Genomic DNA, 14,966 nt, shown 5'->3' on the forward strand with positions numbered 1-14,966 from the left:
TTAAAAATAAATGGAGGAGTAAAGGTGGTCTGGTATGCGGGAATCTGGTGTGGAACCTAATTTCTTTCATTATTCTTTCCAGAGTGTCTGTCTTTCCTGATTGTATTCTTGGATAAATGTGTAGTTCTGTTACTTGTATGTGTAATATATGTCTATATATTTTGAGTGATGGCAGTGATTTTCCTTCATGGTTTGCCATTGGTTCTTTGTCAAAAAGTCTAAGGGGAGACTCAGTCTTCAGCCAAAAACAATGGATGATTGCACAGTGTAATTTTAAATCGTAGTGTTTTTCAATAGCTTCATAATAATCACAGCATCATAGCAGTTACAGATGGAAGAGATGTTTAAAGTCACATAGTTTAGCCTCATGTCAGTACACGATTATTTCCTAAAAAATAATTATCATACTTAATCATCATACTTAATCAATTATGTGATTTATTGTGTGGATACAAAGGGTTAATTTATTTTTGCAGTGCATTGTTCAAATATGTCCTTTTAGCCATTATTATTTCTAATATTAAATCTTTTCTATCATTCCCTGTTGGAAACTATTCCATGATTTTATATATCTTACTGTCTGATATATATATTTTTATATATTACAACTGTTTTGCAATTTCATCCTATTGCTTCTGGTTATGCTGCTTTGTGCCATGATAAAAAAAAAATCATTCCTTAATGAGTAATGGTTACTGTCAAGGATGAATTCTCCTCTCATTTACACTGATGTAAATCAGGAGTAATACCCTACTTTCAAACTATTGTAAATGAGGAGAGAATCAGGTGTCCCGTCCCATCCCCCATCTCCTCAATTGTTGCCTAGGCAAGCTACAAGTTTGGTCCAAATCTTCCCTTGACTTCTCTCTGTACAGTCCAGTGATTCTGTGCACTGAGCTCTTGCACTCTTTCCTCATAAATCATTTCTGCCATAATTTTCAGTGATCTCTTGAACTCCCCCACAACTTGGCTACATAGGGCTAGAATTGAAGGCAATATTCCAGGTGCAGTCTCACAAAGGTTTATTTTATACCAAAAGACAAATAGTTTCCAACTCTATTACATAATGCTTCAGCATATGCAGTCAAAATATCATATCTGTTGTAAACTCATATATTACTTGCTGTCCATAATGCTTTCTAAGTTTCTTCCTAACATTTGTTTAGTTTAAATGAGTACCAAAGCTGTAACCATCTTAATAACAATCTTTAGACATGCTATACTGGTCTCATAATCTTGCTCTTACAAAAATGCTAAACGTTTATCTGTCAAACACTTGTATGGAAAAATATGACATCTTGAGAGTTTTCCTGTTGTATGAATTGCTCTAGGAATATACAATAGATGTATTTTTCCGTCAAAGTTGGAGAGATGAGAGACTAAAATTCAAAGGACCCATGACAGTCCTCCGGCTAAATAATTTAATGGCCAGCAAGATTTGGACACCTGATACTTTTTTCCACAATGGAAAGAAATCAGTGGCTCACAACATGACGATGCCGAACAAACTACTACGAATTACAGAGGATGGGACACTGCTGTATACAATGAGGTAAGAATAAGAATACAGCATTTTTTCATTTCACTTGAAATTACTACTTTTTACAGTACAATTCCCTCAAACAGAATGGAGAAATATTTCTTTTTGAAGATAATTGTATGTTTGAATATTAGACTTATTAATTATTTTCACAATAGGCCACACAATAATTGACTTAAATTCAGGAGTTTACAATATAATTTTTTTTCTCATGCTATACCATGGCCATTTTTACACTCTCTGCTGTGATTTTTGAAAGGCACCTAAGGGAATTAGGCCTATAGCATCAACTAGCTTTTAATGGACCTGAAATTGGAGTTGCTTTTGAGAATCCCAGCCTAAAAGCACAATGAAGCCTGAAAGTTTGCTACTCACATTCTAGTGAACTGGGCCTAAAATGTAAAGATTTTTTTTGAGTACTATGGAAAACAGACTCTGAGGACTAGAAAAATGAGGGCACAGAGGTTTTTGCACACTTTCCTTGTTCCAGGGGAAATATAGGACATTATAGTCTAAAAATGGACATTCATTGTTTTAGACATAACAGGAAAACCAAGTGGTCTGAAGAATTTGTGAAAATATTGGGGAACATGTTGTTTCATTGATAGACATTACTCTTTTTATTAGCAATGTATCATTCTACTCATGGATAATTTGGATAATGATGAACTTGTGCTAAATGCTATTCAGCAAAGTAAATAACAAATTAATTCCATGCATTGTTATAGAACACAAAGATTTGGACTGAAAAGCTTTATAACAAACAATCGGAAAAGAATGTTGTTTTCTGGTTTGCTTGTATTCTTGTTTTTGGCATCTAGACAGTTGCCAGTCTACAGGTTTTGTCTATGATTCAAAGTATAAAATAATTCTTTAGACTAATCAAGCTGGTCAGATTGATACTTGTGTGAGTACTGAGATTTCTTTTAACACCTCTAAAAATGTTTAAAAAGGGGACAGGTGTCCCCAGTGTTTTGAGAAATCCAAATCTCCATGCTCCTGGGAGCATGTCAAATATGTTCAATTTATTCTGAAACATCTTTCAATACTGTCTAAGCTGGAGTCAGACCTTTTCGGCTGGCAGGGATACAAGTTCAGGTCAATTTTTCTTGTCTCCCCAAATTCTTGGATGTTGGGAACCTAATACACAAGAGCATCACTTTGCAGTGCACTGTTCAAATATGTCCTTTTAGCCATTATTATTTCTGTCTTCCTCACCTTTCACTTGTAAAAGTGCATGCATGCAATTGCTATATGGTATTCAATCATTACAGTCCTTTCCTTGCTGATGTGTGGTGCTTGACTTTTTCAGGGACAATATAAATCCTGTTGTCATAAGCCTTCTCTATTTTACCTGTCTTAGTGAGCAATATTTTTGCATCCAAGCCGATCAGATCTTTATTTTTATCAATCAGGAGCTTGAATTTATCCCAATATAATGCACCAACAACAAGGTTTTCATTTTAAGTACATTTCAATCCTCAAACCACATTAGAACCATTTCAATAAGGTCAGGATTTTACCCCAAGTGTTTATGTTGTTGAGAGATTACAGAAGTATATAATATGAAGGCAGTGAAAGTTTTGTCAGAGTAAGAAGTATGTGATCTATCTTAATATAATTTCTTAATGTCTGAACCTTATGTTATATAATGAATGTCTGACTCTGTTGGGTTGTCATTATCACCAATACATCTCTTTAACAAATTGGTACTGGACATTCTAAAGAACTGTGCTTAAAATGGGAAAAATGCATCTATAGAACTCCATTTCTATTTCATGTTCAGTGGAACAGTCAATTGCAATTTAAGAAGTGGGTGTTCAAACTTTCTGTGTGGCCTCAGGAATCATTTACTGTGGCCTACCAAATAAAATAATTTTGAAAACTTTATGGGGAAGTCTGTTTTCAAACCTACACGGCCAGTTCATTCTTCCTGGGTTGTCAACTTTCCTGCAATGTTTGCACCAATCTATTGATTTTGGTTCATTACCAAACTGAGGCAGATGTCAAGAAAAAAAGGGCCTAATATAATGCCCATTGAACTCAGTGGAAAGCATCTCATTAATGCCAGTGAACCATGTGTCAGGTCCATATTGTATAGTATCTTTTATATGAAATGAAGGCTTATTTTGCAACATCTGATGCCCGTGGCTGATGATATTAAGTAACTGGAAAATTGGCCAAACAAAAAGCTACTGAAGAGGAAACTAAACAAGCTCTTTAACATGTTGTCCATTATTGTCCTGATACTCCCATTACTCAGGCAAAACTCCCGTTATTGTTCATGAGAATTTTGCCTGAGTAAAGACTCCAGGAACAAATTAAACAATATTAGAAGACTTGTGGAAGATTTCAGGCCAGTCAAGCAACATCTAGAGCTGAGCAAAGATTTACAGCAAGACTGAAAAAAAAAGTCACATTTTAAAAAAGTTGTTCCAAACCGTCTTTTAGAAGTTTGTGAACGATGACAAGAATTCTTTGGATTTCTCTTGTTACTCACTTAGCAAATGTATTTTATAATTGTATTTATGACATATTCTTTTATATAATTGTATATATAATTTTGTTTGTTAACTGCATGAACCTATAATATTTTCTTTTGCTTATGAATCCATTGTAGATTGACTGTGAGAGCAGAATGTCCAATGCATTTAGAAGACTTTCCAATGGATGCACATGCTTGCCCATTGAAATTTGGAAGCTGTAAGTTTATTTTTAACTCAGGTTCCCCCTTTTAAGGCCACCTTACAAATATTTCACATCAGATCAGAGCAGAAGATTATTTAAAAATCTTTCCCATTTTTTTTAAATGAACATTTTCTACATGACTAAATATAATCCAACATCTTGTCTAGGCATCAGCCAAAGAGATAAATGGCTACACTCCAAAGACGTAGTTGCAGCATGGCATACAGAAACCCACTTTAAGCTTGACTGCAACTGAATTTTAGTTTGAGAATGAGTAAGATCAGTAATATAGATCCATGGATGGATGAACTGATTCAGATAAAAGTGAACCTCTTCCCCCCAAATTTGCACATTTTTGAAATCAAATACAAATCAATTCTTTTCTAAGATGTGCAAATATTTCCATCTCTTTTTAAAAATTGAAACTAAAGCAGAGGTATAATGAAAAGAAGGTGATCTTGTCGCACTTCTGGAGATAAAGCTGTTACAAATCTCATGAGAGAGTCCCATTCTTTCAAGATTTCTAGCTCAGATGAGCAGATTTATGGGTTGAAAATTGAATCCTGTTAATGTCAATTGGAGTTTTGCTGCTGTCTTAAATGGGACCAGGATTTCACTGAAGAAGTTTAGTTTAGGTAAGCATCCTGGCTGAGACCAAACTCTTGACTCTTTTGAGAGTCATCCATCACAAATATTCCCATTTTGCAGATAAAGATATTATTTTAAAATAATTTAATAAAGTACACATATCAAAAAGCTGAAGTGTGAGAAAGTGCTTGGATCAGAAAAAATAACAGGAGGATTTTATTTCATCTAGTTCAACATAAAAAAAAGATGACAAAATGAGTGCACATTTAATAGGATACAAATTGTTTCCTCAATGGCTATTTCTCTTTCCAGTAGAAATGGGTCATTTCACTGATAATGGATAATTATTCATTCAATTAATTCCTCACTGGGTACCAGACAATGTGATAATTTACTTTGAAATGAATGGTCCTATATTTACTCTAAGAAAGGATTGATCTATAGCCTCTAGGCAGCTACCAGTCTTCTACACACAATTTTGAATAGTGCTGGGATTCAGAGAATAAAAAGCTTAGTAACTTTTAGTGCAGCTGGCCAGAATTTGGTACCTTTTGAATGCCAAACTTTCTTTCAGCTCTTCCAGGAAACATTTCTCACTATCTCCTGTGAATCAGAAGAAAATAAATAAAACCTCCAACTATAATAGGGCATGTGACTACAAGTGTTCTGAAAAAACTGAGCCACCAGGAAGCCTACCAAATATGTTTAATTTGTTTTGAATGTTCTTTCAAGAGTCTCTATTCTAGTCTAGGCTCTCTCTGGCTGGCTGTTTACCTTACAAAGTGTTTGGATTTTCAGATGTACAAGGCAAGTTCTCACAAGCAAATGGGAAAGGAATTCTCTGTAGATACAAACAAAATAAGGATGAAAGCAGGATAGATAAAATGAATGCATGTACAAATATAGAATCCTTAATACAAAATTAAAATAAAACAAACAATAATATCTTTAGATGTATTATTTATGGCTCTGATCATGTTTCCTCTGCCCTATACTCTGCCCTATACTTCATTATTTTTATTATCATCAGTGTGTATGATTGCTCTTCAAATGAACTAACTAGGGAGTAGGGGTCAGATCCTGCAGTGATGTCAATGGGAGTTTTACCTAATGACTTCAGTAAGAAGAGTGTCTGCTATTTGGAGCTAGATATGAAGTGTGTTTGTATGTTCCAAGCTTCCTTCACAAAACTCCATGACCAAAACACACAGTGAACTTTAACAGCCCTGCTACTTCAGTCTCAGACTCTTGTGCAAGGCACTATCAAATATATTGACTGTTTTGTAAAATGTACAAGAAATGGTATCCCTTTGAGGGCACAAAATGAATTTCCTCTGAGAAAAGGAGTGCTGCCTTCCTGGCATCATTCCACTTCTGCTGCTCTGAAGCTCCCTGGAGACTGGGCTTTTGTAGTTTTGGAGGCATGAATAAAGGTTATAGCTAATCTGTGCAATATCATCTCAACACCAAACTTGCAGAGACTTTGTGAATCAGTTAATGGTGATCCAGTCATCATTAAGATGCTTGGTGAAGTAGAACCCCCACTTTAAGCTGGCTTCCAAGTGTGGTGGCTAGAAAAAGCTAAGCTACCAAGTCGCTGGCTTATATAGTAGCTTGGAGTTATTGTGGGGGCACAGGTCCTCTATAAAGAATTCCCTGGTCTTCAGGGATCTGAAATCACTACCTGTTCCCTGAAGAAGGTGAATCATATCGTGGGGGTGAGATGGCAAACATTTCTTCCTAAATGGCATGATAAGGAGAAAACTTTGACAGTTTCCAGTATGCTACACTCATTTCCCCAGAGAGGATGATATGGCCCTAGGATTGGAGCTAAGGTCTCAGAATTAGAACTTGTTAAGAATTTTTTGATGGAATGTTTTTTTCCTAGGAAAATGCTGTTTTATCAAACCACCCCCCCACCAAAGTTAGCAAAAATGTATCAGTTTTTAAGGTTTAGGATGGATTTTCTGGCCAAAATGAGAGCAACCAAGATCTCAGAATAGCCAATAGCCTGGTAGTTAGGGCACTCACTTTGCATGAGGGTGACTCAGCTTCAAGTCCCTGTTTTGTTTGACTTTATCCTGACTATTGGCTGTTCTGGGGTATAAAATTCAGAAAAAAATGTAAAAGGTCTTTGGTTCATTCCATTGTGGAACAAAAACAAATGTCAAAACCTTTAAATTTGTCATGAAACAAAATTCTTGTTTTCTGACCAGCCATACTTTGACGTTAAAGCCTAGTTTATTAGCCCATTGTCTCCCTGAATCTCAATTTTTTTTCTTCTATTTACCTTGCTGACACCCAAGCCTGGGGGGTTTAAACATACATAGATAGAGCAAAATGCATTCATGATGCAGTCTCATTTCCATTATTACCATATTAGTTTCAGCAGTTTCTGAATTATCTAAGAGTATTGGAAATCTTTTGCCATGCTATCCGGTGAGTGATACAGTTTCCAGGTCATTTTTATTTGGAAAAGAAACGTGTTATCACACATGAAGGTGGGAAGATGTCTAAACTTGACCATAGTTTTCTGTGGTGAGATTTATACTCAGGAAAAAGGAGGCCAGGCTTTACACTTACCCGTAAGTTGGGAGGTCTATTTCAATACTCATGGACCACCAACACTGCATATTTTGACTAAATCACATAGCGTGTCTGAATGAACCTAAGAGAATATTAGCCTGAATAAAGGCTTCTCGTGGTCACAAAAACCATTCCATAAACTAAAATCTTATTATTACAGCTAATGGCTTGACACAGCAGTGATTGCCCAGCAATGTCTGGATTGAATTGTGCTGGACAAGAGCTTTTTCATTTCCTCCATCATTATATACTTCTTTCTGGAACTGATTCTAGAAAGGTCTCACAGCAATGGGGGTGGCACATATATTCCATGGATTCTGCCCATGTTGTCAAGGCCAGTAAATGCTCCAAAACTAAAATAACTTGCCAAAATATCATCCTAAGCAGGAGGAGGTTCCAGTTGACTGCGGCACTTTATAACAAATGCTTAAGAGGCTTCTGGAACAACAGAAAGGCATATGCTGGCAAGGACGATATCAGAAAGGCAGATGTTCTCCTCACCTCTATGCACAAAATCTGATTGTCAGTTCAGTTAACATTTTCCATTCATATAAAACCAAAGTCACTCAGGAAAGCAGCAGTGGCAATAAGGGCATAGGTCATATGTTGTCATTTATCTAATACCTGCATCTCTACCTTCTGGGGGGGGAGGAGTTACAAAATGAATTTGAAATCAAAGCTGACAACTCTCTTCTCCACACTGGTTAGGCCTCAGCTGAAGTACAGTGTCCAATTTTGGTCACCAATGTGTAGAAAGGATGTAGAGAAACTGGAAAGGATCCAGAGGCGAGCGACAAAGATGATCAAAGGGATGGAATGCAAGCCATATGAGCAAAGGCTGAAGGAAGTGGGTATGTTTAGTTTAGAACAGAGGAGATTAATGGGGGACATGATAGTGGTCTTCAAATTCTTGAAAGGCTGCCATATAAAAGATGGAGAAAAATTGTTCTCTTTTGCCACAGAGGGCAGGACAAGAGGCAATGGGTACAAACTAAAACACAGCAGATTTTGATTAAATCTTAGGAAAAACTTCTTAACTGTAAGAACAGTAGGACAATGAAACAGACTGCCCAGAAAGTATGTGGAAGCTCCTTCACTGGATGTTTTACAAAGGAGGCTGGATAGCCACCTGTCTTGGATTGTTTAGACACAACAAATCCTGTATCTTGGCAGGGGGTTAAAGTAGATGATCCTTGTGGTCCCGTCTAATCCCATGGTTCTATGAGTCTATGAATCTGTAATACTGTAGTTATTTGAAAAGACAAACTGATTTTCAGAAGGCAGAGAACCCAAAACTCTCACTGACTTCTAATGGAGTTTTGGGTTCTCAGCACTTTTGAAATTCAGACCCTTGTCTTCCAACCTGTCCTCATACTCCAGAATTAGTAGAGTGCTTTCAATTGAGGAATAATATTTTCACCTTTCCATTATGCTGATACAGATTAATGGGAAAATGTTTGCATGTATGAATTAATTGCACAGTTACTAGGACATGATTTTGCATTTACCATGGTTTCCAATAAAGTTACCACTTATTTACATTGTTACTTTGAAATAATGTACGCTATTAATGGCTGATCCAACTCCAGTGGAAGTCAGTGCACTGACAAATGGCAACGGTCCCTTTAATGGTGCAGGAGCAAACCCCATAAAATTCCTTTTATCACCACTCTCTATCAACTCCATCTTCTCAGCTTCCAAGTACATCTTATGTACTGATACAGTAAGCTATTAGCCCACAAGTGAGGTCACGTAAATAAGATGCCAGGCTCTCCTAGCCACTTGCCACTCCCAAACTTGCACAGACATGCTCCCACACTAAGTGCTCTAAGTGAGGTCCATTAGATTGCAGAATACTATACCAGGAAAAATGATGGATGAATCATTTACAACATGAAGAGAAAAAAATATTCACATATAGTTTGATTTTTGCTTAGTGACCTAGTCATTACAGGACACAAATACTTGACTGGAACATGCAATGCAATGCTATGTGTGTAATACCACTGATTCATTTCTGTAACACACTAGACTTAAACTGGATTGCAGAGAATGGGAAGAGAGTCTATAGTGAACTGCAAAGCTTGTTTTCTTTCTTTTTGTTAAGTATATAAATGTAAGTAAGTGTGAACAAAGATAAGGACTTTCAGCACTCTCCAGAGATAGCAGGTATAGAAAAAGATATTCAGCATAGTTCAGAGTCATCCAGGCCCAGGCAGTCTCAGGGCTTGTCTATATGAGCAGTTAGTGCATGGCAAGCTGGAATGTAAATCTATCCCACACTATCCTGCCATGCACTGTCTATGCCGACCCTACTGCCAAGCACTAAAAGTTCCGTAGTGTGCTTTGATCTACTCTAATTTCAAAGCGGGGTAGATCAAAGCACTCTAGTGTTCTGAAGGGTCCACACAGACAGTAAGTGCATGTCATGCTAGTGCAAGATATATTTACACCCCAACGTGTTGCATACAAACTGATAATATAGTCCAGCGTGGAGGCCTGTCTGGGCTTAGATGAATTTGTGGCCTCTGTGCCACTTAAGTCTCATAAAACAGGGTGAGTGGGAAATGATGGTCTACAGATGGGGTGTCCATGCAGACGGTAGAGTTCTAATCATGCTGACGAAAAGGAGACCATTGAAGCTTAGCTGGGGGAGGTTTATTTGGACCCCGTGGCCCAACCCACAATGCATATAGGTACAGAGGGATCTGGCTGCTGTCTCCCATCATGGTCTGGAAGCTAGAAAAATGGAAGTGGTCCTTGGCATGCCCATGAATGAAGGGATGCAGATTTAATGCCTCATCCCCGCTTGGTGTTTCCTGCACAAAGTCTGATATACTCAGGCTTTTCAATATCAGGAATGGGATGGGGAAGAGATGGATTTCTTCCTCTTGGATTTAAAAGGCAGTACTCTACCTTTGCAATATAATGTAAAAGGCTAGGAAATGAAATATTTTTTCTTTTAAATTAGATGCCTATACCAGAGCAGAGGTTGTGTATGAATGGACAAGGGAACCAGCGAGGTCTGTGGTTGTGGCTGAAGATGGCTCTCGATTGAACCAATATGATCTTCTGGGGCAAACTGTGGACTCTGGAATTGTTCAGTCCAGTACAGGTGTGTAATAAAGCATTGTCTTGTTGGGCGTGAGAAAAATTTATATTGATAAGATGCTTTAACCTGCCAGAACAGAACTTAAAAAGTAAAAGAGATAAAAATTGTAATGCAAAGTGATTGTAAATAGGAGGGCATTGACATCTAAAATGGCAGTGTGTTCTGGTACAGTAAATATCTTCACACTTGAACTGATGGTTAAAATGTTTTATCAATAGGAAGCCTACAATAGTGACAAACAGTATCTAAGCAGAAGAAATATAGTAATGTATATCAAAAAGGAAGTATTCAACTCATTCTTATCATCTCTCTATCTTCTCACTGTTATAGTTTCCTGCTATGAATGGGGGAAAAATTACAAGTTGTTATGAGAAAGGACAATATCTTGCGAAGAAATATTTTTTTCATTATAAATCACTGTATATGGAGCTTATATGCCAGATAAAGGGCCATATAAGGGCAGAAGGCAAACCTGTTTGTTGTTTTAAATATATCATGAGAACTGAAGCACAGTTGTGGTTAGAATTAACAAAAGTTCCATAATTACAATAAAGTAGGCTTAAAATGGACTTCTAATATTAATAACAGAAAGACAAAATTTGAAATATAAGCACTCTAGAAGGGTGTTAAAATCTCATATTTCATCTCCCAAACAGTTACTTTGGGTGCAAAAATTTTGTTTTACAAGCGTAAATGCTGATTGGAAAGTCCAAATGTGGGATGTAGAAGTCTATTAAAAGGCACCAACTTTTATTTGTTCACCCATGAAATCTATGATGGAAGAATAGGCTTTTACTTAAGGAACCTGATCATGAGTCAGAAAATCTGGGTTCAAGTCCCAGCTCCACCACAGACGTTATTGTCTGACTTTAGGGAAGTCATTAAATATTTTTCTGTGCTTCAGTTCTAAATATATTATTGTATCTTAAAAGCTCTGAGATCCCCTAATTGAAGTTACTACAGATAAGTGCAAAGTATTTTTATTTTTGGTGCTACTTACAGATGTTTAAATCTGATCTGTTAATTTCCAGTGCAAAACTATTTGCTGTCAGGCATAAACAAACAATACTCACTCACCATCATAGTATCATATGGCTATGATTTCTGGGCAGAATGAAAAATTTTGCTCTTCCACTGCTCAGCATTCATTTCAAATAGCTTTAATTTATTTATTTTGGCTAGTTCTTAAAAGCAGTATTAAGCTGAAAGTTGGGTATCAACAAGCTATGACACTGTTGATGGGATTGAATGGTCAATGGATCATAAAGAATTGCTCCATTAGGAGAAGTACCCACATTATATTGAAAGTGACAGAACCAGTGGATCAATTACAGTAGTACATTTACACCTGAATAAATAAAGAGCTTTTTTAATGTTATTCACAAAAACAGTGCACTGAGAGTGAGCCCTCTAATACAGTCTTCCCGTGACTACACAGCTTCGGGAATTTACAAACAGACCTAGTGAGTCAACTACATTTCAGAACAAAAAAGGATCTGCTAGGATACTTGCAGGTCCACTCTAGAAAACTAAACAGAATGTAAAATTCAAATCACTGCTCAAGAATTATTTCATCAGTTCCATCAGGAATGATACAGCTTAAGCAGAAGAAATAAGGAGTTCAAGTGTGCAATAATATCAAAACAAAATTAAGAGAGCTGTTTAAAATGTATTAATAATGGTTGTTTGTTATGTAGTGCTAAAGGCGTACAAGGTGCTTCACAGGCAAATAAAAAGACAAAGGGTGAAATCCTAGCCTAATTGAAATCAGTAGTAGCTTTGCCATTTACTTGTGTGGGGCCAGAATGTCACCCAAGGTTTCTGTGCTAAAGGCCAATAAAAGTGATAAACAATAAGGATCACATCCTAAGCTCCTTACTCTAGCCACTGCTGCCCTGTCTTGTAGAACTGACCTCAACAGGGGATCTATGGGAGGAAAATTCTGTGAGACTTCCTCATGATGTTTCATCTGAATTTCAGTACCTAGTAGATGGGTAAGAAGGAAAGCTAGATTGCCCTCTCCCTCCCCGAAAGGACAAAGCAGAGGGTTCTGCCTCATTCCCATGTATCTTGGGAATGCCAGAGGCCAGGGATATTTCTGAGGAAGTCGTGTGCCTCAAGCCTTGCTTTTGGATGTCCTGCCCCCCTCGAGATCCCAGACAGTGCAGATTCCAACGGGGTCATGATGCTTGGCAATACTCCACATGTGGCTCTTTCTTTGACCACCCACAAAAGGGGTTTCCACAATACAGCATGACCTCTACAGCATAAATCCCCTTTAGGACTTCATGAATGAATGATTCTTGCCCTTCCTAGGCCCCATTTTTGTCTCTGGCTCACTTCCTCCCCACGTGTGTATCTGCGATCCCTGTGGAGGTCTTTTTGCAGGGTACCAACAAGGAAGGGATGGAGCCGTAGAGGAATTTAACCTCTCCCCATTCTACAGAGAAGGGCCAGATCTGAGTGCAGACGTAATAGAGAATGACTGAGGACTCACATTTTACTTAGCAAAACTCTCACTGAAGGGAATAGGATTTTACCTGAGTAGAAAATTATTAAAGATCTCTGGCTTTGAGCCTGTAGGCTCTGAGAGTGATTACAGTGTCATTCTGACAATATCAGAAAGGAACAATGCCCCTTCGCAAGAGACCAGAGTTGTGACATAAGGAAGGTAAAAAGAAATTCAAGAAGTACTGAGACAGAGATACTAAGGCTTCTTCTACAGGGAGAATTGCTAAATTTACACACTCAAGGGCCAGAACTGGGCTAGCTGCACCTGTGCAAATCCTTTGGTATAGAAGGGCAAAACCAATTTAAACCATGATTTGTTCCAGTATAGCTTAACAGGCTTTTTCTGCCTATGCTAAGTGATTGTTGCAGTGCATCTCCAATGGCTGAAATCTCTGGTGCAGAAAAGCCTAATTGAATCAGTTTTGCCGCTTAGGAACTATTTTGACCAAAATAGTTGACTTTTTCCTCTGCCCAATGGAAGGTAAAAAGGTACATAAAGAGTCAGAAACTTGGAAAGATACTTAAACCATGTAGTTAATACTAGATATAGTACATGATAATTCAATACAAAGGAGATAGGTACCTTATAAATACTTAAGAAAGACAGATAATAGATCTTTAAACAACCGAAGACAGACCTAAGAAATGTAATCCCACCACGATCATCATTTTTGGAGCATTCTCATAGGTAAACTGAATTATATTTGGAGATATTCCATATGGTTTTTTCCTACTTCCTCCTGCACAAGCATAAGTGGCTAAACATATAGCTGAATTTTGTACAGTGGATACCTTCTGGAACAAAGACCTGTTACTGTACAGATGCAGGGACATTACAAAGGACTGAAAACAACAGTTATTAAATCCTAAAAATAAGCCAGTTAAATAATCTTCTTTGCACCAAAGTTGCACATACGACAGAATCTTCTTCAGTTAATACCTGATAAAGGAATACAGTTGTGGAAGAAACAGATCTATCATTCACAAAGTCACTGTTTCACAAAGATCTGTAAGTGGAATCTTTTCTCCATAACACTTGCCTTAAACAAAATACTACTGCAGCTCAAACATGGTTAATAATCAAATATTGTTTTTGCTTTCTACTCCACTCAGTTATGGGAACTACCATCTCCTTGAAATGTAAACGTGGGAGTTACTGCAGCAATTAGAAAAGGAGTACTTGTGGCACCTTTGAGCATAAGCTTTCGTGAGCTACAGCTCACTTTATCGGATGTATTCAGTGGAAAATAGAGTGGGGAGATTTATATACATAGAGAACATGAAACTGTGGGTGTTACCATACACGCTGTAACCAGAGTGATCACTTAAGGTGAGCTATTACCAGCAGGACAGCAGGGGCGGGGGGGGGGGGGGGGGAAAGAAACCTTTTGTAGTAATAATCAAGGTGGGCCATTTCCAGCAGTTGACAAGAACGTCTGAGGAACAGTGGGGGTTTGAGGGGGGGAATAAACATGGGGAAATGGTTTTACTTTGTGTAATGACCCATCCACTCCCAGTCTCTATTCAAGCCTAAGTTAATTGTATCCAGTTTTCAAATTAATTCCAATTCAGCAGTCTCTCGTTGGAGTCTGGTTTTGAAGTTTTTTTGTTGAAGAATTGTAACTTTTAGGTCTGTAATCGAGTGACCAAAGAGACTGAAGTGTTCTCCAACTGGTTTTTGAATGTTATAGTTCTTGACGTCTGATTTGTGTCCATTTATTCTTTTACATAGAGACTGTCCAGTTTGACCAATGTACATGGCAGAGGGGCACTGCTGGCACATGATGGCATATATCACATTGGTAGATGTGCAGGTGAATGAGCCTCTGATAGAGTGGCTGATGTGATTAGGCCCTATGATGGTGTCCCCTGAATAGATATGTGGACACAGTTGGCAACAGGCTTTGTTGCAAGGATAGGTTCCTGGGTTAGTGGTTCTGT

At 37.6% G+C, this 14,966-nt stretch overlaps 1 protein-coding gene across 1 annotated transcript in view; it reads left to right on the forward strand.

Annotated features, from left to right (window-relative positions):
- The window catches only part of GABRA1 (gamma-aminobutyric acid type A receptor subunit alpha1), a 55,848-nt gene that overhangs the window by 19,322 nt on the left and 21,560 nt on the right, over positions 1–14,966 (forward strand). The window contains exons 5-7 of the mRNA XM_084635661.1: positions 1,332–1,552; positions 4,161–4,243; positions 10,374–10,517. Coding sequence (XP_084491787.1) covers positions 1,332–1,552; positions 4,161–4,243; positions 10,374–10,517 — 448 coding nt within the window. The remainder of the gene's footprint in view (positions 1–1,331; positions 1,553–4,160; positions 4,244–10,373; positions 10,518–14,966) is intronic.

The sequence above is a fragment of the Lepidochelys olivacea genome (assembly GCF_965140295.1).
Source record: "Lepidochelys olivacea isolate rLepOli2 genome assembly, chromosome: 8".
Lineage (NCBI taxonomy): Eukaryota > Metazoa > Chordata > Testudines > Cheloniidae > Lepidochelys > Lepidochelys olivacea.